The 24,533-nt window shown below is 47.4% G+C and overlaps 1 protein-coding gene across 1 annotated transcript in view; it reads right to left on the bottom strand.

Annotated features, from left to right (window-relative positions):
- The window catches only part of Vps13c (vacuolar protein sorting 13 homolog C), a 162,396-nt gene that overhangs the window by 3,518 nt on the left and 134,345 nt on the right, over positions 1–24,533 (bottom strand). Inside the window, exons 70-82 of the mRNA XM_051156733.1 lie at positions 23,850–23,931; positions 23,658–23,727; positions 22,826–22,937; positions 22,622–22,735; positions 21,245–21,384; positions 19,633–19,714; positions 17,848–17,961; positions 17,052–17,127; positions 16,538–16,701; positions 16,211–16,256; positions 13,749–13,872; positions 13,168–13,282; positions 7,010–7,098 (exon numbers count right to left, since the gene is read on the bottom strand). Of these exons, the coding sequence (XP_051012690.1) occupies positions 7,010–7,098; positions 13,168–13,282; positions 13,749–13,872; positions 16,211–16,256; positions 16,538–16,701; positions 17,052–17,127; positions 17,848–17,961; positions 19,633–19,714; positions 21,245–21,384; positions 22,622–22,735; positions 22,826–22,937; positions 23,658–23,727; positions 23,850–23,931 (1,328 nt within the window). The remainder of the gene's footprint in view (positions 1–7,009; positions 7,099–13,167; positions 13,283–13,748; positions 13,873–16,210; positions 16,257–16,537; positions 16,702–17,051; positions 17,128–17,847; positions 17,962–19,632; positions 19,715–21,244; positions 21,385–22,621; positions 22,736–22,825; positions 22,938–23,657; positions 23,728–23,849; positions 23,932–24,533) is intronic.

Here is a 24,533-nt window from a genome sequence, read left to right as displayed (position 1 = left end):
TGTATGTACTAGCAGCAAAAATATAGACTTAGTGGGTTATTAAAACAAGAAAAAAAAGGAGGAAGAGACGTGACGTTGAGAGGGAAGCATGTTGAGGAAGAACACAAGGGTAGATAGAAGGGAGAAACGGGCCACATATGATCATATTTCACTGTGTATATACATGAAATTATCAAGAATAAAGAAAAATTTTAAAATTTACTCACAGAAAAGTATGCTTTTCATTTAAAAAAAAAGTCTACATAAATGTCAAATGAAATGCAATGTAACTCTCTACTTAACACAACGGATTCTAGAAACCCCCTTCTGTCAGTCTCACAGAACCCAGGGTGTAGTTTTAGGTCTTGGACCAGCAAAACACATGAGAGGGGAATCACATCTGTGACACCCTCACAGGGGAGGCGACAAACAGAAGCCCCTGCAGACAGGCTACCTGGGGTAGTCCTAATCGCTCCTTCCTGTCAGTCACTTACGCCTTCCAGCCAAGACAGATTGCACAGGATTGTCACAAGCCCAAGTGTCGGCAAAGACTCACTTAGCGCCCACTAAGAAACACCAGACTCGGACATTTTAATGCTGATGCGTATCACAGGAGGGACGTCTCATTTTACTCAGCAGCAGTAATAATCATACAACAGAACAATCCTTAAAGGGCACCCACACTGATTTCCCAGTCAGGAAGTCAAATTAATAATTGATATAACTATACTTGATTCAAAAAAAAAGTCTCTATTAAAGACAGCAAAGCTAGAAATGTAGCTTTGTGAATTCAAACAACATGTACATGCCAGAGAAAAGAATGAAGCTGGGGACCCTGCTTGAGAGAGAGGCACCCAGGGCTTGCAAGGGAAAACACAAACACAAGACAGTGCTGCCGCAGACTCAGAGAACTGGAGAGGGGCACACAAGACAGTGCCACCACAGACTCAGAGCACTGGAGAGGGCACACAAGACAGTGCTGCCGCAGACTCAGAGCACTGGAGAGGGCACACAAGACAGTGCCACCACAGACTCAGAGCACTGGAGAGGGGCACACAAGACAGTGCCACCACAGACTCAGAGCTCCGGAGAGGGCACACAAGACAGTGCCACCACAGACTCAGAGCACTGGAGAGGGGCACACAAGACAGTGCCACCACAGACTCAGAGCACTGGAGAGGGGCACACAAGACAGTGCCACCACAGACTCAGAGCTCCGGAGAGGGCACACAAGACAGTGCCACCACAGACTCAGAGCACTGGAGAGGGCACACAAGACAGTGCCACCACAGACTCAGAGCTCCGGAGAGGGCACACAAGACAGTGCCACCACAGACTCAGAGCTCCGGAGAGGGCACACAAGACAGTGCCACCACAGACTCAGAGCACTGGAGAGGGGCACACAAGACAGTGCCACCACAGACTCAGAGCACCGGAGAGGGCACACAAGACAGTGCCACCACAGACTCAGAGCACTGGAGAGGGGCACACAAGACAGTGCCACCACAGACGCAGAGCACCAGAGAGGGCACACAAGACAGTGCCACCACAGACTCAGAGCACCGGAGAGGGCACACAAGACAGTGCCACCACAGACTCAGAGCACTGGAGAGGGGTACACGAGACAGTGCCACCACAGACGCAGAGCACCAGAGAGGGCACACAAGACAGTGCCACCACAGACTCAGAGCACCGGAGAGGGCACACAAGACAGTGCCACCACAGACTCAGAGCACTGGAGAGGGGCACACGAGACAGTGCCGCCACAGACTCAGTGCACTGGAGAGGGGCACACAAGACAGTGCCACCACAGACTCAGAGCACTGGAGAGGGCACACAAGACAGTGCCACCACAGACTCAGAGGACTGGAGAGGGCACACAAGACAGTGCCACCGCAGACTCAGAGCACCGGAGAGGGCACACAAGACAGTGCTGCCGCAGACTCAGAGCACTGGAGAGGGGCACACAAGACAGTGCCACCGCAGACTCAGAGCACTGGAGAGGGGCACACAAGACAGTGCCACCGCAGACTCAGAGCACCGGAGAGGGCACACAAGACAGTGCTGCCGCAGACTCAGAGCACTGGAGAGGGCACACAAGACAGTGCCACCACAGACTCAGAGCACTGGAGAGGGCACACAAGACAGTGCCACCACAGACTCAGAGCACTGGAGAGGGCACACAAGACAGTGCCACCACAGACTCAGAGCACTGGAGAGGGGCACACAAGACAGTGCCACCGCAGACTCAGAGCACCGGAGAGGGCACACAAGACAGTGCCACCGCAGACTCAGAGCACCGGAGAGGGCACACAAGACAGTGCCACCACAGACTCAGAGCTCCGGAGAGGGCACACAAGACAGTGCCACCACAGACTCAGAGCACCGGAGAGGGCACACAAGACAGTGCCACCACAGACTCAGAGCACCGGAGAGGGCACACAAGACAGTGCTGCCGCAGACTCAGAGCACCGGAGAGGGGCACACAAGACAGTGCCACCGCAGACTCAGAGCACTGGAGAGGGGCACACAAGACAGTGCCACCACAGACTCAGAGGACTGGAGAGGGCACACAAGACAGTGCTGCCGCAGACTCAGAGCGCTGGAGAGGGGCACACAAGACAGTGCCACCACAGACTCAGAGCACTGGAGAGGGCACACAAGACAGTGCCACCACAGACTCAGAGCACTGGAGAGGGCACACAAGACAGTGCCGCTACAGACTCAGAGCACTGGAGAGGGGCACACAAGACAGTGCCACTGCAGACTCAGAGCACCGGAGAGGGCACACAAGACAGTGCCACCGCAGACTCAGAGCACCGGAGAGGGCACACAAGACAGTGCCACCACAGACGCAGAGCACCGGAGAGGGCACACAAGACAGTGCCACCACAGACTCAGAGCACTGGAGAGGGCACACAAGACAGTGCCACCACAGACTCAGAGCACCGGAGAGGGCACACAAGACAGTGCCACCACAGACTCAGAGCACCGGAGAGGGCACACAAGACAGTGCCGCCACAGACTCAGAGCACTGGAGAGGGGCACACAAGACCGTGCCACCACAGACTCAGAGCACTGGAGAGGGCACACAAGACAGTGCTGCCGCAGACTCAGAGCACCGGAGAGGGCACACAAGACAGTGCCGCCACAGACTCAGAGCACTGGAGAGGGCACACAAGACAGTGCCACCACAGACTCAGAGCACTGGAGAGGGCACAAAAGACAGTGCTGCCGCAGACTCAGAGCACCGGAGAGGGGCACACAAGACAGTGCCACCACAGACTCAGAGCACTGGAGAGGGGCACACAAGACAGTGCCACCACAGACTCAGAGCTCCGGAGAGGGCACACAAGACAGTGCCGCCGCAGATTCAGAGCACTGGAGAGGGGCACACAAGACAGTGCCACCGCAGACTCAGAGCACTGGAGAGGGGCACACAAGACAGTGCCACCACAGACTCAGAGCACTGGAGAGGGCACACAAGACAGTGCCGCCGCAGACTCAGAGCACCAGAGAGGGGCACACAAGACAGTGCCACCACAGACTCAGAGCACTGGAGAGGGCACACAAGACAGTGCTGCCGCAGATTCAGAGCACTGGAGAGGGGCACACAAGACAGTGCCACCACAGACTCAGAGCACTGGAGAGGGCACACAAGACAGTGCCACCACAGACTCAGAGCACTGGAGAGGGCACACAAGACAGTGCCGCCACAGACTCAGAGCACTGGAGAGGGCACACAAGACAGTGCCGCCGCAGACTCAGAGCACTGGAGAGGGGCACACAAGACAGTGCCACCACAGACTCAGAGCTCCGGAGAGGGCACACAAGACAGTGCCACCACAGACTCAGAGCACTGGAGAGGGCACACAAGACAGTGCCACCACAGACTCAGAGCACTGGAGAGGGCACATAAGACAGTGCCGCCACAGACTCAGAGCACTGGAGAGGGCACACAAGACAGTGCCGCCACAGACTCAATGCACTGGAGAGGGGCACACAAGACAGTGCCACCACAGACTCAGAGCACTGGAGAGGGCACACCAGACAGTGCCACCACAGACTCAGAGCGCCAGAGAGGGGCACACAAGACAGTGCCACCACAGACTCAGAGCACTGGAGAGGGGCACACAAGACAGTGCTGCCGCAGACTCAGAGCACCGGAGAGGGCACACAAGACAGTGCCGCCACAGACTCAGAGCGCCGGAGAGGGCACACAAGACAGTGCTGCCGCAGACTCAGAGCACTGGAGAGGGCACACAAGACAGTTCCGCCACAGACTCAGAGCACTGGAGAGGGGCACACAAGACAGTGCCACCGCAGACTCAGAGCACTGGAGAGGGCACACAAGACAGTGCCGCCACAGACTCAGAGCGCCGGAGAGGGACACACAAGACAGTCATCCTTTAGACAATACAGATAACACACAAACAGTGTAGTACAAAAAAGGCATTGTGTGGTACTGAGAATCGAACTCAGGGCCTTGCAAATGCTGGGCAAGTGCTCTCTCACTCAGCTATGTCCCCATGTGTTGTGCCCTCTTTGTTTTGGGGCAGGGTCTCACAACATTGTCCAGGCTGGTCCTGAACTCTAACTGCACCTCAGTCAGCCCTTAACCTAGCAATCCTCTGGATTCTCTCTCCCTAGCAGCAGGGATAACAGGCCTGTGCTATCCACCCCAGCAGAAGGAAAGGCTTACCCAGGAACGTGGAGGGCTGCGGCTGGAACACCAAATGCGGACCTTGGCAAGAAAATCGCCTTAACGTCTATTCTTAGGATGATATTAGTGTCATCTTGAAATTACAACTTATGAGTAATTGGACACCATATTAAGGTTCTTTATTTTAGACACACTTCTGGTGACAAGCAGACAGGGGCATGGTGGGGGGAGGGAGGGCTCAGGGACAGGAGCAGAAAATAGAGACAGGAAGTTGCTGTGAAGCCTGCTGAGGAAACACTGGCACCCTCACTTACAGGAGTGACTGTAAGGAGAGAGCAGAGTGAGCCGGACTCTGGGTGCTGAGGAAGGCAGACAAGAAGCGGTGATAAGCGGAGAGGGATGTAAGCAGGCCCCTGATGTGGCTTCTCAGCAGAGTGCGAACAGAACTTTGGGCTTGTTCGGGAGTGATACCCACAGTACCCCTCGTCTTTGCAGAGCAAGAGCCAGAGCACGTGCCTTCCTTCACGTGACACTTTCAACACCCACACAGCATTCTAGCCAGTCTCTGCTGTGTACCCCATGGCCCTGGCCCAGAGTCCAGGTCAGCATCAGTATTTGCTCTGTGCCAAATGCAGCTTACTGCTCGGTGCATTGCTCCACCCTCTCTTCTCCTGAGCACTCCAATAACAACACAGTCTCCCACCACCCGAAGTCTCCACTCTCTCTCCTGCTCCAAGTATCACAGTTCAAATCTTGTCACCTCCTATGTGACAGTCTGGCATGGAGTCTCCAATATCTCCACTCCAGATTTTCTTGAAGGTCTATTTTAGTTTTTAAGTGTGTGTGAGTGTGTGCACTTAAGTGCAGGTGCCCGCAGATGTTGGAGACATCTGTCCAATGTGGGTGCTGAGACCTGAACGTGGGCCCTCTACAAGGGCAGCAAGTGCTCTTAACTGCCAAGCCATCTCTGTAGGGTCCGTGTTCACACCGCAACTAATGAACCCATAAATTGATTAAATAACCCTTCTAGAACTGGTTAATTAACGTCTTTAGAAAGACTCACTTCATCCTTGAGGAAAACGTCTTTCCTATCTTGGTGTGTCAGAAACTCAGGCTGTAAATCAATATCTACCACATCTCATCTCTATCAACATAAAAACATCTCTCTAGACCTAGAAACATCTGAGCATCTAAACAACTAAGCTTAATTGTAAAACTAAACTATCTGGTCTTCAACCCCATCAGAGACTTGAGAAAGAGTAAAATTAAATACCAAAATGAAAAACTGACAGACAGTTTGCTGCCTGAACAGTCACTCAAAACTCTATTCTGTTGGGGCTTCATCTTCAAATAGGCAAAACACTATGAATGTAACAGTTATATAATTCCCGGTTGTTTTGTGTTTCTTCTTGTTGAATGTAGTTTATTGTATATATGCGTAATGATATAAATTTATATGTAAAAATATTTAAAATGCTAAATTAAAAAAAAAAAAGAAAGGAAAAGAAAGACTCATTTCAAACTTTGGATTCGGTAGTTCACCTTTTCTTATGTTTCCTTATCCAGTTGTATCCAGATCCAATAGTGAGGAACTGGGGCTGCAGCTCAGTGCGAGAGCACTCACTTAGCAGTCATTACGCCCCGGGTTTGATTTCTAAAACTCAGATGGATGGATGGATGCATCACAGGTAAATGAGGGATGAAAGAAGGGGGGAGAGAGGAAACGAAGGAGGGAGGGAAGGAGGGAGGGAGGGAAGGAGGGAGGGAGGGAAGGAGGGAGGGAGGGAAGGAGGGAGGGACTACAGGAGAAAAGGAAACTGGGGCCAACTGTGCCTACTCTACTCTATTTTAATACTACAAAATGGAGCACTTTGGAAATGATTGACCAGCAGTAATTATCTAGAGATAAGATTATTTCTAGGGTAAACCCTGGGACATTAATCTTGACATTTTAGCAAAACTCCCTTTTCTCTGGAAAGAATGTTTACTATTTCCAAGCAACTCAGAGGGAACTTGGATGGGCACACAGGAACAGCAGCATCCTTAAAAGGGACTTGTCAATATCCCAAATACAACCTCATAGGCAAAGTGGCATCGCCCTCTCCATCACTGCAGGATGAGGGCTCTGCCTACTGTGTCGGCAGCAGTTGCTGCATCTGGACAAGCCCTAAGCCAAGCTGGGCCAAGCATCTGCGTCTTCAGAGTGAGGGGCTCTGAATGTATGCTCTTGAGCACCTGTCCAGAGCTGCTTCTGTGACCACATGACAACGGTCATCTTGTCCTCAACTGTAGTTTTCTAACTCCTGTCACTGCAGCCTTTGCAAGTCCTCCTGTGGCCACAGCTGGGCTGCACCTGGAAGTCAGTACCTGTTTGTAACCATAAGGACCGCCCTCTTGTTCCCGGGAACGGCACAGTGGAACTGGTAGGTCTCCTCTTCCAACTTCTTGATATGATTCTGGAAAAGAAACAGGAGTTAAGGCTTGGGAACAGCACATATTTAAATATTATTTGTATGGTAGCCGGTGTTAGGAAAAAGGTGCTTTAGAAACAGAACTAGATGGCTACCTACCGGCACCTGAGGCAAGGGAACAACGGATTTGCAGCATAGTTATCCATCACTTTTCCCTATTCCCTTAAAAGAAATGTACGGATGCTTACCAAGTGGGCGTCTGATGAAGAACATTTTTGTTCTTAGTAACTTAAAAGATTTAAATTATCAACCAGAAACAATCACACAGCTTAATTAATAATATATAAATGTGGTAATATAAAACTGCTACCTTAATGTCTCAGAGGTCCCTAAAGGGTCCCTCCCTGGCAACAAACATAAAATATAGACACAGTGGTTTTGAAATTCTTTTCGCGGATGGTTCACATCTTTCCTCAGGCTCCTTTGAGAGAAGTCCGTGACCCTTGTTAAAGCTAAGGCCCAGCAGCCAGAGAGATGGCTCAGTGGATAAGAGCGCTGGCTTCTCTTCCAGAGGACCCAGGTTCCGTTCCTAGTACCCGCACTGCACTTCGCCAGTGCCAAGGGACCTGGTGCCCTCCTCTGGCCTCCAAAGGCTCAGTCATGCACACGGTGCACACACCTGACACTCAGGTGCACACACATACACATAAAAAAAAATCATCTTTAAAAAGACCCAACCACTTATTTGTATTATTACTACATAGCAGTAAGCCTAGAAGGCGTCTGCTTTCTCTAAGTATATGGTTGTGTAGATTAAGCACAAGTTGAAAAAAGTTGAAAAAAGCCATTTTGTATGAAAATATATTTTTGACTAAAATAGATGATTATGGACACAAAGAAATTCTAGAATTTCAAAATATTTGCTGTTTATTTCTAATGCACAGAATAAATTGCGGCCAATAAAATATTTATTTTCTTTTTCAAGTGTCTTAAAACTATTGACTTAAATTAGTCAACATACATTAAAAACAACAAATAAGTTTTTATAACAAATATTAATGGAAGAGTATTACTGATACAACCTATAATGCGTGATTAAAGATCAAATAATACATGGGCATGAGAGACAGAAGACAGACACACCGATGAATGACACCGTGACACTGCATGACTGCGAGCACAGTGACAACAGCGTCAGGATCACACCATCAACATACGCAGCGCGGAGAAAGCACGCTCGGTGGTGCGACCTCAGAGCTTGAGTACACTTCTCACTTGTGGTGCTGGGGACGGAACCCGTACTTTTAAAACACGTTGGTCCCTAGCCATCCCTTGCCAACTACAACAAGCCACAAACAAGGATTACAAAACCCACGAATAAGGAAGAGCGTGCCCACGGAGTGGAGGCAGCATCGTCACAGCACATCTCGGAGAGGAGAGACGGGCATTTGTTTCACAGTCCACCCCTACGAATTAGCCACAGTGTTTTGCCATCAATGCCTCAGCTTCTTCAGTGAAAATGGGAAAACAGGAGGCCACCACAGGAGCGCAGTGCCTTTAGCTGGTGCGGGGAGGGGAGACACCTGCTTCTGCCCTGACGCTCCCACTGTGTATCACGCTTCAGCGCCAAGAGCTATGATTATCACCAGGGGACACTGGGAGACATCCTCTCAATGCTTCTAACGATCTGCTAGACTCCGAAGTGCAGAGCGAGAGTCGGTCACCGAGGGGACAGGAGACTGACCAACGCAATCCTCTGCTCTGAAACTCAACACTTAGTGCAATCTGCAAAGGGAAGGGGTCCTTCCCCCATTCTTTCCCACCCCTCCCAAACTGGTTCTAAGGAAACAGCACAAAGAACGAAAAGGCAAGATGCAAAAGCACAGTGGTATTTATCTAGAGTTAATGCACCTAGTACAGGATGGGAACCAATGTCAGTTGCTGAGAACAAGCAGATATCAGTGCAAGATTACCTCAGTGAGCGGACAGGCAAGGGCTAACGTGTTAATGAGCCATTTCCATACATGGCAAAACATATTTGGATAGAAAACGCAAGGAACACCACTTTAAATCTTATATGACCATAAGAATCATCAGCAACGTCAATAAAGCCCATCTATACGTACAGATGTGTACACACGTGTTCATCATGAGCAGCACTGTCCTAAGTGAACACTGGAGCGGACCACGCTACAAGCACATGGCACGTGAGTAAGGATTTCCACAGCCAAGTAGCAGAAACACAAAGGAATGCTTGAGAGGTTAAAAAGGAAAGGTAAATGGGGCTGAAGACCCCCAAATACTTTATTAAAATAAGCCAGTGTTACACTAAGAGCAAGGAAGATTAATTATTTAGAATAAGCCAATATTACAGTAAGAGCGAGGAGGGTACGCGCCAATACTCCAGGACTCTGTGATATTTACATCTGTAGTTACACTTACTCCCTTACAGAATCAGTCCAGTAGTCTAAATAATCAGAAAATGCTTCTCACTCAACTCACTGATCACGGCAAGAGCAGCAAGAGCTGCACTGGGCTGAACTCCTCCTTTACCTGTCAAACCTACAGAAATGTACTTTCTATTCCTTCAAATAATTATTACAACATATTAAAGTTTAAAAGGCTATCTGACATGGTAAAACTAAAAGGCCATACAAGATGACTATGCTTAGTTAAAATAACTTTTTTTTTTTTCCTTAGTAACACACATTTATAAAAAGAGAGATCACAGGAATCACTAAGGAACTAAAAAATAAAATAAAACATAAACAACAAGTAAGGAAAAAGACCTCAGGTTTCAGAGGATCACAAAAGTCTCAGTAAAATTGTAATATGTTCCAGAAAGCTAAAAATTGTGACACTCACACAAGGGGCTACAGCATCCGAAGTGGTAGACTGTGCTTCAATCTCACAGACGCTGCACACACAGGGCACTGTGCACACACGGGGCACTGTGCACACACGGGGCATTGTGCACACATGGGGCACTCACTATTCATACACAGACATTATGCACACACGGGGCACTGTGCACACATGGGCATTGTGCACACACGGGGCACTGTGCACACACGGGGCATTGTGCACACACGGGGCATTGTGCACACATGGGGCACTCACTATTCATACACAGACATTATGCACACACGGGGCACTGTGCACACACTGGGCATTGTGCACACACGGGGGCACTGTGCACACACGGGGCATTGTGCAAACATGGGGCACTCACTATTCATACACAGACATTATGCACACACGGGGCACTGTGCACACACTGGGCATTGTGCACACACGGGGGCACTGTGCACACACGGGGCATTGTGCACACACGGGGCATTGTGCAGACACGGGGCACTGTGCACACACGGGGCACTGTGCACACACAGGGCACTGTGCACACACAGGGCACTGTGCACATACAGGGCACTGTGCACACACGGGGCACTGTGCACACACGGGGCACTGTGCACACACGGGGCATTGTGCAAACATGGGGCACTGTGCACACACGGGGCATTGTGCAGACACGGGGCACTGTGCACACACAGGGCATTGTGCAGACACGGGGCACTGTGCACACACAGGGTACTGTGCACATATGGGGCATTGGCCTATCCCCAATTATCCAGGCACTAGAAAGTTATTTTTGGCTACTGTTAATGTTTACATGTTTTTCTACACTTGGGTCCCGTAAGCACAGAAGTCTTATTCTGAGGTTAATGGGAACATGGTGATGTCAGGGTTCAAACCCAGGCCTGTGAGTGCTGGTTTACTTGAGCTATACCCAGCCCAAGTATGTCAGTCATTTGTCCAATACTGTCTGGTCTTTGAACATCAGTTATTTTCTCTTTATAGTATTTGTTTTAGTGTGAAGCATTCAACTAATCACTTTTTATAACAATTTAAACACATATACATGCACACCTCTAATCCTAAGCACTAGGGAGGTAGAGGCAGGAGGATCTGTGTGAGTTCAAGGCCAGCCTAGTCTATGCAGAGAGTTACAGACCAACCAGGGCTACACAGTAGACCCTGCTAAAAAAAATTTAATTAATATATGTATTAATTAATATATTAGCTAAATGCTTGCGTCTTAGCAGCTCCATTATCTTCAAATATATATTAGGGACCCACGTTCTACTTTGGCTTCAATTTTAGTTTTTAGATAAGACACTGTTAAATCACAAAATTAAGCATTTCCATTATTTATTTTTAAAATAAATTAAAATATCATTTACTTCAAGAATTAACTGGGGTATAAATGATAATTTGTAATTATTTTTGGTCGCATCAAGAAGTCTCTGGGGATTAGATTTTGTAGTGTGAGTGCACATGAATATGTATGTTTGTGCACATGTCTGTGAAGGTGGCACACGTGTGTGTGTGTGTGTGTGTGTGTAGAGGCCTGAGGTGCCTTACCAGGTGTCTTCTTCCACTACTATCTTGTGTTGTGCTTTGATTTTGAGCAGGGCCTCACTAAATCTGGTGAGTGAGCCGGCTGCCAGCGAGCTCCTGCCTCTGCCTGTTTCCTGACTCCAGTCTAAACTGGAGCAACAGCCATGTGCGCGCGCCCCCCACTGCGTCCGCCTTGACTGTGCGTACTGGAGACCTGAGCTCAGGTCTCTGTGCTTGTTATAACTTTACCAACTGAGCCATCTCCCAGGCCTCTGAGAGTCTACATATAAAAGGAAAGGTATCTGTACACTCAGCTGCCACAGAGGTAATTTGCCTAATTACATGTTCTGTAACTAACTCTACTTACAATAATTAAAACTAGTAATTATAGAGTAAGCATAACCAACAATGGGGCTCAGTTTTCCAAAAGCATTCCTGCTAAAGGCTACGTAAGGGTGCAGACTATATAAAATTACTTCATTTATTGAACCATAACTGAGTTAAGAAAGAAAAAAAAATACTGAAGGAACATTCTCCTATAATTCCTGTGCCAGGACTCATCTCAGATCTAAGGACACGCTCAGAGGAACTAACACATTGGTTATTAAAACGCTATGCTCCAGTTAATAGTCCCGGAGCTTGAGTGTATTTGGGGAGACATGTGGAGATTCAGAAGCGGAGAGGGACATCCACACCAAGAGCCATCTTTCTCAATGGCACCTGAAGTGTACACGAGCAAACTAGTGCACAAGGTGAGACAGCTTCCGAAACTGCAGAGAAATAATCTGGGCTCAATACCCTTTTAGCCCCTAACCCCAAACCGGCAAGGTTATTTCCTGTACCGTGGGATCTTTTACACCAATCTCTTAACCCTGTGCAGAATTACAAGAAGCCATACTTTTCAACTATGGCCAAGCTCAGAGGCAAGTGAGAGCTATAAAGAAAATGTCATTAAAATTGGCCCTCAGTCTGATTCACACACAGTTAAACCGCAGTGGTTTGATTTGAGGCTTAAGGACGGAATCAGGCAGTACAGGAAGCATTTACTCCTGTGTCCCCAGTTCTTGCTGCGCAGGCAGAAAAAGAAAGAAAATAAAGTTAGAGTGTGCAGAAAGATAATCGTATACAATGAAAACCAAGAATAATTAAGACATCTTTAACATAAAGTATGAAGATATTAACAAATTTCTGTTGAGGGAAAGCTAGTCATGGCAGGGTAGCAGTTTACATATATATTTATTATTTAAGTATAATGAAACTATGACCACGATGAAATACCAAAATATATACATTTTTAAATGTAACAAGATTATGATACATGTAAATGTATAATGCCTTCTTCTCTCCTGCTCTGTTTGGCAGAATTAGTTTAGATTCTCACAGGAGGAAGAGTCAGGTAATTTGGCTGTGAGCAAAGGAGGCACTGGCCACAAAACAAGAAGCCAAAGCTAAGCACAGTGTCTCAGTGAGCTGCCACAGGGACAGCAGGGGAAACAGCCTGTAGCTACCTCCAAGACAGTCTTTTCTGCACAGAAAAGCCTTGCACCTCGCTCCTGTCCTCTCCTCAACATGCCAGGCCACCACACAGAGCAACAGAACAACTCTACACACCACCGAGACTCCTTCGAAGATTCATGATCGGGCATCTTAAAAACCACCCATGAAGACTCGGTCCTAGAACCTTCCCACTTCACAGGCATGAAGAGCAGAACTCACCTCTAGTAAGTCGGAGCCCTCAGATTCCTGCCTGTCGTATGGACGGATGATGCCATCTTCGCGGATCAGGCGAGGTGGGCGGAGGCTTGACACCTCCTCAGTAGATTCTGCTACCCTGAGGAAGGTAACACAAAATGTGTGACAATCACACCAACTCACAAACAAGTAAGTAAAAACTATTAGTAATTTTTAAAACTGGATCAAAGTGAAGAAAAAAAATTATTAAAGCCATGCCTGATGGATTCTATCTAAGCATCCACCCTTTTCTTAAAGAAAGAAAATGTCAAATTCTGAAAGGTCACGGACACTTGGTAGCCTTGCTGTCTATCAGTGCCTGGCATAGGGGAGGAACACTTAAAAGTGTTCAATATGAAAAATGTAATGAAATGAAAACTGGGCTTACTTTTTTTATTCTTTTCCACAATGCACAGCCTTATAAAGCCTCCACGGCCCAATTATATTCAACAGCCTTAAGACGAGACTAAATATCCAGACCACTCATATATTCCCAGCAGCGATGGGCACACAGCAGCACACACACCCCACCCCTGCCCCGACCCCCAGTGTGCGGATACCCTTACCTCTGAATGCCTTGGAAGGTACTGCTAGCCATGTCTATGATCCCACCAGTTGGACGAGCCACAGCGCCCACCAGCCCTTTTCCAATTCCTTTAAAGAAGCCGGCAGCGCCCTCCTTCTTGGCACCTTTAGGAAACCAAAGACGATGAACACATGATGGTATCTGAAGGCAAGCAAGTCTGAACTGAACATAACCCCAAGCCAACTCAGAAGCCACAAGGGTCTGGGTGCCTAGGCAAGCTGGCCTTTATCTTAATGTGGTAGCCTGGTTCTTCTCAGGGCAAAGACCCCTGGGCTAAAGCCAGACCGCTGCAGCAGGCGCTTACGCTAAGGGTGGGCTGCGATCTCCAGGAGACCCTGAGGTCTGCACAGATCTGAGAGGACTGATCCAGCTCAGTCAGCACCCGTGCCTGGGAGGCCAGAGAACTTACCAGAGAGTACTCAGTCATCCCACCACAACCATTAGCATGTCCAAGCAGTATATTAAAAACAACTCAAGTTATTAAAAATTCTGTTCACACACTATAAAATGTCCCACTATACAAATTAAATGCTTTCAGTGTATTAAAAACTGTACAACATCGCCAAATCAATTTTAGAAAATCTTTGTCATCTCAGAAAGACAGTCAAGAATTGGGCTGTACCGTCCTTGATTCCCCTGTCTCCTCAGCCCCTCATCTGAACCCATCCAGCCGCCCTCCTCCCCTCCCGTCTCCCCAGACTTAGGCAAGCCCCTAGAATACTTTCTATGGAGCTCTGGAGTTGCTCTCTGAACACTGCATGTAAGTAGCATTCACCATATGGTCTATCACAACTGGGCTTCTTGTTTTCTCTTGGGGTCCAATCTGTCCTGGACTCACTTTGTAGACCAGGCTGGCGCTGCACTCACAGAGATCCTCCTGCCTCTGCCTCGAGAGTGCTCGGGTTAAAGGCGTGCACCACCACCTGGCACTGGGCTATTTTTTTTTTTTTTTAATTAACTTTGCGTCATGTATTCTAAATTCATTATGTTGTGGCACACATTACTTCATGGTTTCTGTTTATGGCTGAATAGTATTCCACTGAGCAGATACGCCATATTTTATTTATTCCTGAATTGGTGATAGAGAGATCTTTTCCTGTTTTACTACAATAAATAAAGATAAAGATATGAACATTCACAAGTAAGATTTTGTTTGAGTGTCTGTTTTCAATACTCTTTCAACAAGTGCCTGGCAGGCTCATGCAGGCACCTCCTTGTTTCCCGCAGCGGGGCTGGCGGGGGGTCTCCTCTTGGTGGCTGCACTACTGTGCATGCCTGCCAGCAGCCAACCTTTCAGTGGCTGCACTACTGTGCGTGCCTGCCAGCAGCCCAGCAAGACTCCAATTCCCCCACGCTACCCAGACCTCAGCAACCCTAACTGAGGTTAAGTAAGATCTCATGCTGATCTACTCCCACACTTGTCTGATGACTAAACTGTGCCATTTTGCATATCTTCCTTGAGAAAAAGTCTATTCAGATCCTTACTGTTAGCTTGTACAAGTTCTTTCTACAGTCAAGATACAAATCTCTTATCAAATATAGTTTACAAAACTTTTATCCCATTTTATAGATTTTTTTCCTTTTTATGATAGTCTTTTAAGGCATAGTTTTTTAAAATTTTGGCAAACTGCCCTTTTCATTGCCTCCTCATATTTATTCTTGAACACATAAAATTTAACCCTTGTTGAGTCCAGCTATCTGCCTTGGTGTCTGTCCTGAGGGCTCTGCTGCTCTCAGCGTCTGCATCTCACCCACCCTGGGTTTATTTTCACATACAGTGGATGTAAGGGCTGCATCACTACTAGTCTCCCTCTGCAGATGCACTACCCACTGAAGCCATTGCTAGATTCTCCTCAGCAACATCTCAGAGATCCAGGTGCAGTGGCAGTGCCTGCAAAGCTTCACCGACCTGCACATCTGCCTGCGAGCCGGCATCGTGCTATGATGCTTACCGTAGCTTTACGCTGCAGTGAGCTCTGAGATCAGAACATACAACACATACCAGCACTGCGGGACATGTAAGGCCCCCAACATTGCTTTTTAATTTTCAAAGGAGACTTTAGTTGTTTTGAATATTTGAATTACATTTACACTTTAGATTTAGCTCATTGATTTCTGAAAAGAGGGGTTTTGATAGCGAACACAAGGGGAAGCGGGAGCTTTTATCACAGGATGACATGCATTTATATAACTATATAGTTACGTATGTGACTATGTCATTATATACGAATATATGTGCTTATATATCCCACATCAATTGCTACTGAGGGCCTCAGGGAACTTAATTTCCTGATGGTCTTGAGGAGAAAGTCACTCCGAATCTGAGTCAGTCACCACCTGACCTCTCTGCTCTCAGAAGACAACACCGTGACAATCAAGACTGTAAGATAAGATTTAGTGGGCAAGGCTCTCGATCAGCACACTGGAGCGCTCTGCACCTACCTTCCACAGGCTTTGTTATTATTCCAGTCACCCCGCCAAAAACTCCCTGCAAGAGAAATCCATCATCAAATCCTCAAGTCTCCAGCAGACGGGAGGCGCTTAACACGAGACCAGCCACTAGAGGTCCCCATAGGCACAGTCATTGTTTGGTTTTGTTTTATAGGCTTGAGGACTTGTACAAGCACACACAAACGAGCACGCTGATTTTACAAATATTAAATTATGGGCAATTCACAGGAGAACGAGCCGCAGAGCAGACAGCATCAGTCTAATAGCTCCAGGGTATCTGTGACAGACAGACCCCTGAAGACTCGACAGGACACTCACGCGCAGCAAGCCCTTCCCTCCTCTGGCTAGGCTGTCCCCAAAGTCTTTAGGCTGGCGCCCCATCTCCTCTCTTCTCTTCTGCTGATACTCCTTGTCCATTGTGATCGCTGCGAGGCCTTTCCCGACAGAGCCGGTGATTCGAGATACGACACCCGCTGCACCACCTACAGTGAGCAGCAAGAAGTCAGCCCCACCATGCACGCACCGGCACAGCACAGCATGCACCGCTTTAAACAAGTGCCTGCAGTTCCTCCTCCAACGCAAATGCAAGAGTTCCCATGCCTTTTGCTACCAAGAGGGCTAATACATCTTGCAAGCACAATCATCGAACCTACGAACATTAAGAGCCCAGGAGGCTGCTGCTAAGTCACGGCCCAGGTGAGAGCAAGGAAAGGTGCTTAGAGAGAGGTCATGAGGAAGGGGAACTCTCTTACTACACAGAACACTGACTTTACATAAACAATGCACTTTAGGGTAGTAATTACATACACGCACACACGTGGGCCATACACACCTACTGTGTGTCCAAAGAGGCTTCTCACCCCAATCACTAACCCTTCAGCAAATTCTTCGGGGCCTTGGACAGCACCCTGATCAAAAAAAAAAAAAAAAAAAAAGTTTAGCATTAAACTTTAACAAGACTTTTTTAATCTAGCACGCTGAAGAAGACAAAGAATGTATAAAAATAATCCTTAAGGACTGAGAGCAAACCATGCTCCTGCTATCTCTTAAATACCAGTAGATGTATAATGGCTGTGTTTAAAAGCAGTTTCAACCCCCACAATCTCAGCAGGATTTACAAGAGGAACACTGCACAGTTGTCAATCACCGGCCGTCATCACAACATGCAGTTGGCGTCCCACAGTTCTACTGGAATGCCAAAGCTGGCTGCGCCACACAACAGGGTCCACAGCGACTGATTCTCTTCTCTCCTTTCTACGTGGTGCTCCTAGTGACCTTGGCCTTCTGGACTCTTGAAGCAAAGTCCTAAGGCTGAGAGCTCCAAGGTGGACAGTTGGTTCCCAAGACCCCTTCAGTCCTCTCCACAGCAGCAGAAACAGTGAGCCATCTACCTAGCACTCAAGATACTCCTGACTACACTGAACACCAGGAAACTCGGACACCCTTTACTACCCAGCTAAACATTAGATGTGCTCATTTGAAGGCGAAACAATCCTTCCATGTCACCTAGGGTGCTTTCACTAAAAACCAAAAACTAACTTGTATTATTATTTGGACATTATTTAATTGCCATATGCAGTTAAAATACAAATACTTGTCAGTAGAAAGCAAGGCATTGCCCCGTGTACCTGGAAGGGCTCGTAGAACAGTGCTTCGACTCCTTCGGACAGGCCCCGGATTAGTCCAAACGGGTTTCCAAGCACGTCCAAGCCCAACACAAGAACATACATCTGCTTTAAGAACTAAAGAAGAAAAGAAAGTCAGTTAGCTAAGTCCTTTCCAAATACCGAGGGAACCTGAGGGAACAGCAGGAAGAAAGGACAACAGGGAAAACAGTTAAGGGACAGCACGTGCAGTGACCACTGGCACCTCCACAACCTGATAACCCACGTGGATGCCTTCAATCAACACCGGCCATTTAGCAGTCATGTGAGCACAGGCAGGTCACCTGGTCTTTTAGTCTTGGCCTTCCCAGCTGCGAAGTGGAAGATTACACTGAGCTTGCATCGAAGAATGCCCATAGTACGTGAATATAAAATTCAGTGGCCATTAGCTGTCTTTATCATTTTACCGCTATTAAATCATACAGGGAATCATTAGTAATTAAGGCGGAATAAAGACAGCGTGTCCTTGTTTGACCCTATTGTTGATGTGCACCACAATTAGACTGGTCCCCAGCAGAGGATGAGGACGAACGCAGCCCTGACGTTCCATGTGGCAGCTGTACCCGAGTGGCCGGTAGTGCTGCCCCTCCTCACCTATATACCCAACTCACACAGCACCTGACGCACAGGCAGACGCTGGCTCGGAGCCCCTCCTGCAAAGCCCTGCCTATATTTTACACTCCCTGAAGTGGTAAAGGTATCATTGGAAAGGGAAAGGGGCCCGGAAGAAAGCATCTTAAAGTGTGCACTGAAAGGCAAAAGAAAGAACTAGAGACAGTGTGCATGCACAAAACCTGCATCCGCCAAGCCAGCCACAGCCCCAGTGCGGGTGGGCAAGCGACCATGAAGTCCCACCCAGCTCCCAAAGCTCTGACAGCTGATGGCTGCTGGGGGAGGGAGAAGAGTAAAGTTTTCATCAGGGATGTGGCCACTGAGAGGCCACCCGGGCTTGAGTACATGATGCCACGTCCACACCCACAGGCAGCACTAAAGGAACTCAGTGTGTGTGTGTGTGTGTGTGTGTGTGTGTGTGTGTGTGTGTGTGGTGTGTGTGAGAGAGAGAAAGAGAGAGAGAGAGAGACAGACAGACACAGAGAGAAAGAGACAGACAGACAGACACAGAGAGAGACAGAGACAGACAGACAGACACACAGAGACAGAGACAGACAGACACACAGAGAGACAGAGACAGACACACAGACACACAGAGACAGAGACAGACAGACAGACAGAGACAGACAGAGAGAGAGACAGAGACAGTGCACAGGGGAGGGGGAGGGTGGGGAGGACTTGGAAAGAATTACTAGATTACTAAGAATGTCTTACATCCCTTCTTGATGAGTGTCTAGGCTACACTGAAAGAAACCAGTTCATTGTAAAACTAGCCTACAATTATGTGTGAATCTTCATATCATAATGAAATAAAAGAAAGTTGATCTAGGGTAAAACTGGTTTTTAAAAAAGAACTGAAATTAGGCACTTGAGAAAGCCACTAAGCCACTGAGTATGGTGGCGCATGCCTGAAAACCCAGGGCTGGGAAGACTGAGAAGGGAGACTGGGAATTCAGGGACAGCCTTGGCTACAATGTTTAAGGCTAGCCTGGACTGCAGGAGAGCAAGTCTTAAACAGCCAACAACAACAACAAAGCCGCGAGTAGTAAGACTGAAGTCAAGCACAAGCATTTCCACACACGCAGGCTCCCATGCGCCCGTTCGGAAGTGTGTTCCCAGGCGCCTCAGCAGACTCACCTGCTCACTGTAGTGTCTGACGACACTCCACATGAGCTGGTCTCTCTTGTAAAACTGATAGCGAACCTCATAGTAGGCAAGTCTAGGGGAGACAAGAGAAAGAGTTGAGGCTGCAGCAACGATGCTCTGAGGAGCAGCTAACTCCAGTAACATTTCATTTATAATTGCTATCTTAATATTGTGGTGACACATGTTTATAGAAACAGTAACTCTCATGTAAGGTTTTTATAAATAAATAAAGAGGAAAACAGTTCTTAAAAGTCAGCTACAAGGCGAGAGATGTAGCACAGAGCTCTGTGTTCTATACTGAGTAGTACAAGCACGCACACACACACACACACACACACACACACACACACACACCACACCACACACACACACACACACCACACACACACACACACACACCAACACACACACCACACACACACACACACCACACCACACACCACAAACCACCACACACACACACCAACCACACACACACACACACCACCACACACACCACACCACACCCACACACACACACCACACACCACATACACACACAACACACACACCACACACACCACCACACACACACACCAACACACACACACCACACACACACACACACACACACACACACACCACACACACACACACACACACACACACACCACACACACACCACACACACACACACACACACACACACACACACACACCACACAAGCTATGCCACTGAGCTATTTAACTTTTATGTAGTTAATCTGGGATGTTCTCGCTGCCTTTAGCAGAGAAAGACAACTCTACCCAGAGTCTGTGCGTGTGTGAATGCTGGGGGCGTGCTCCAGTGTGTTTGGGTACACATGCGTACATGTGCACGCGTATGTCCCAAGGCTTGTCCGCTGTTCTTTTTGAGACAGACTCTCATATTGGTTTAGCAATGGCCAGCTAGCCTAGACTGCCCAGGGAGGCCCAGGGGCCCACCTGGCTCCACAGCCCCAGCATGTGACTGCAAATGCACACCACACCACCACACCTGGACTGTGTGTAGTTCTGGGGACCGAACTTGGCCTTCAAGCACTTCCCCAGCTAAGCTCTCTCCCTAGCCCTTAACTTTGTCAAGTCTTTCAGTTTGAGTTTTATATTTTTCTCCTTATTTTCTCTGAAACTTAGCACACATGTGAGATGGGAATAATCTAAAATGGCCTTTTCTCTCAGGTAACCGCTTATTTCAATCCCCGTGTGGAACGTTCAGGTCAGCAGATGGCCATGGAGTACAGATGCAGCTGCCACGTACACACAGCCTCCTCATGAGTGCAGAAAGAGGCTCTCACCATAGGAATCTCACTCCCCTGCTACATGTTTTTAAATAGAACTCAGAAGTAAAGCACAATCAATTCATAACATACACATCAGAATAATTCCATTTTTATTAAATATTTACAAGCAAAGAGATAAGTTGTTTTCCTCAAGCCCTGAGTATAACTAGATAGACCACTCTCAAGTCACAGGCAGGAAGACGCACCCATTCTCTAAGCTAACACTGCCCTAGTGGAGAGAACCAAGATCCTGAAGCGCCTCAGGCAGGAGTGGTTCCCAGCATGCACTTGAACAAGGGTCTTACTTGAATATGAGGTCATCCACATCAGTCAGAGTGGCACCGATGCTTTTCAACAGCAGGTTCACAGACTGAATAGCAATCATTTCCTGTTTCTCTTTGCCTGACTCCTCACCTCCGGAGCCCAAAGACAGACTCAAATGCAACTGAAAGAAAAATAGCATTCAAAACGTGAGGAGCCCAAACAAATGTGCAGACACAGGGGCCAGGTGGTCCAGCACCACCACAGCCGCCCTGGGAAAGCCTCCCAGGCCCTGCTTACACACTCCAGAACAGACCTGGTGCCTGCACATCTGATACCTGCTTGTCTTTCCATAAAATACAGATTATCTGATCTAAGATTAAAGTTCCATTCCTAGAGTGAATAAACGCCTCTGGGTCCCGACAGAAAAGACCAGAACCGGCTGAAAAATGGAATCACCATTTAAGAGTAAACCACGCCAACTGACACAGCAACAGCCCACCAGGCAAATTAATGGCTAAGCGTCTACCTCTATCTATTAAGGCGAATCGTTTACGACCACAATGAACAATAACGAATTCTGAAAACATCGGTCCCAATAATAGCACTCATCTTCGCTTGTTGATTAGGACGAAACTGTATACAACCTATTACTGAAAGCAATTTTAAACTCAGCATATGGAAATGCCTGACTTCTCCAAACCATTACAACAGTTTAGGATAGCAATTCTGTTTTATATACCCTGTTAGCTGAACAAACTGGTGAACATGACCAAGTCTGTGGTGCTGTGGCTAATTTCCGAGAACCCAGAGGATCATCAGTGTTGTAAGGCGCCACTTAATTGTCAGTTTGCCCATTATGCCGTACAGCGCACTCCAGTCCACTGCACTTGTGTGTTTACTAAGGACCCATCCTTCCCTATATGAGCTAAAAAGACAACAGAAGGGGGAAGGGAAACGCACTCACAAAGTGCCAAATCAGGGAAGTGAAAGGAATTCAATTTTCCACTCCCTTAGCTACAGTCACACTCGGGAAGAAGCAAAGGCGCCCCGTCAACAGCATAGCACCCACTTCTGCACGCTGATGCGCGGTGAGGGTGCCCATTGCTGCTCTGTTTAGACAGTGGCGGCTGCTACAAAGTACAGCCCGGACATTAAACACTGGTGAGCACTCTACACTTAATTAAGAAACACGGCTGTCAGCTTCTTCCCTGAGCACAGGGGTTATTAGCTCAACACTGGAGAACACGCTCCGGCGGCTCATCCTCGGGAATTACATATGTCACAGACGAGTATCTTAATTGTCACCATCAGTCACATGAAACCCCCACCAAATGCCTAATGTAACAAATGAAGCTGCACTGGTATACAGACCCTTCACATGCTCTGAGGCAACCGCACTCTGCCTTCTAATAACAAACCTTAACAGGAGAAATATGGAAGTGTTCCAAGAAACTCAGGGCCGACATATCAGTCCCTGACGACTCCATTAGCTCTGTGTTGAAAGCGTCAATGTCTTGTTGGATTAACTTAGTCTGAAAAAAATTAAATATTTTTTTCTCACTACAAGATTAGCTCAAAAATAATTTTTAAAAGTGTTTGGCTTAGAAAATAAACAATGTTACCCGTTTTCTTTCGGCCTCAGGGTCACTTGCTGGGCTGAATAGTGCAATAACTGCTCCAAGGAACCCCTGATCAACTTTTAAGGCCATTTCCTGGATAAGAACCATAAAATATCTGTGGGGAAAATAAACATATATATTTATTTAAAACGTGTGTGTGTGTGTGTGTGTGTGTGTGTGTGTGTGTGTGTTTTCAGCTGGGGTAGCAGTGCACATGTCAGAACCTAGCACTCAAGTCAAGGGAGGGGGATCTCTGTGAGTTTGAGGACAGCCAGGGCTACTTAGTGAGACCTTGTCTCAAAAAAAAAAAAAAAATTTAAACATGGTCATAACTGGGTATTTTTCCTACCCCAAAGCTACAGTAAATTCTTACTTCTGTGTGTCTTAACATTATGCTAATAAGATTAACGTCACCTTAGGCTGAGACTTACCCATTACAGGGAAAGCCTCAAGTGAGTAATACTGCTGCATTAGCACGGACCACCCAAAGCCCCATGTCACGGGCGAGATGATAAATTAGAAGACGTAGCACATATCAGCTGACTTTTAAAGTTCGGGGTACCTGCTTTAAAGAACACAGCTCACAAATCTGTGAGCTTTATATTCTACTTGGGACTGGAGATGGCTAAAGTAATTCTTAATTTTGAAATGCAGGCAAATTACTTTAAAATACGTTTAAGTACTAAACAGTTCACCATCCCATAGTAGATCAATATAATTATTGGGAAAAGAATTTCTGTGCAGAAGCCACTCTCAAGCAAACAGAAAGACAACAAAAGTGATTTTCAAAACTCAACCCTTTTCTCCTGGAGTCGGACAGTAGAACTCTACTCACTTGAACTGTAAGACTTTGCTGTATTCATTGAACCTTGTAATTACACTCACGTCGATGAAAGGCTTGGGCTCTAAAAGAAACACAACATAAGAACAAAGTCAACCTCTCCACTAGCTAAGCTGCTATCTTCTAAAGTTTTTATGAAGAGCATGCTGAGGTTTCTTTCTTTTCTTTTCTTTTCTTTTTTTTTACCTGAGTCCAAAGCAATGGATTTGGGAGGCGCCACCGGATGAAATGCAACTGGGAACATTGTGCCAGGCAACTGATTATCAACCTGGAAGTACACACATTGGACCAGGTTAGACTAAGTCAAAGGCATCTGCACGCACAGGAGGCGACACTGGCAGCTTTGCCCTATGAAAAACACTATGTGTCCCAGTGAGGCGAGGTCCTCCTTTAAAAGAATGACTGAAAAGCCTCATCTCTGCAGTGACCTTGGGCAGGAGATGCCTGATCTTTGGCATGTGAGATGCTGACCCTGTGGGCTCAAATAAAATGAAAGTAGCGAGTGCATATTAAATTAGAAAAAGTGCAAAGAGCAAGAAGTAGCCTAAATAAAACTTGGTGGAGGTGGAGGGAGAAGAGGAGAGGGAGGGGAGGGAGGACTAGCAAGCAATCACCCCCAAACACAGTCCTATAAAGCCCTGCTCTTGGACATGAAGAATGACAAAGAAAAATGTTAGTCGGGGCTATCAAACTGAAAGGCACATTAAGAACAACATGACACCTTGATATACAAAAACACATTGGCAGGCCAGTGGTCAGCCTGACAGTCTCAAGAGCAAGCAGTACTCTGGACTGGGATGGTGAGCGGCTGAATCCACACACACAGCAACAACAGCAACAACAGCAACAATTTACTTTTACAACTTGACT

This window comes from Acomys russatus, chromosome 14, assembly GCF_903995435.1.
Source record: "Acomys russatus chromosome 14, mAcoRus1.1, whole genome shotgun sequence".
In the NCBI taxonomy this organism is placed as follows: Eukaryota; Metazoa; Chordata; class Mammalia; order Rodentia; family Muridae; genus Acomys; species Acomys russatus.
The sequence above is the reverse complement of the archived record's forward strand: the minus strand, read 5'-3'. Positions and strand labels throughout refer to the sequence as shown.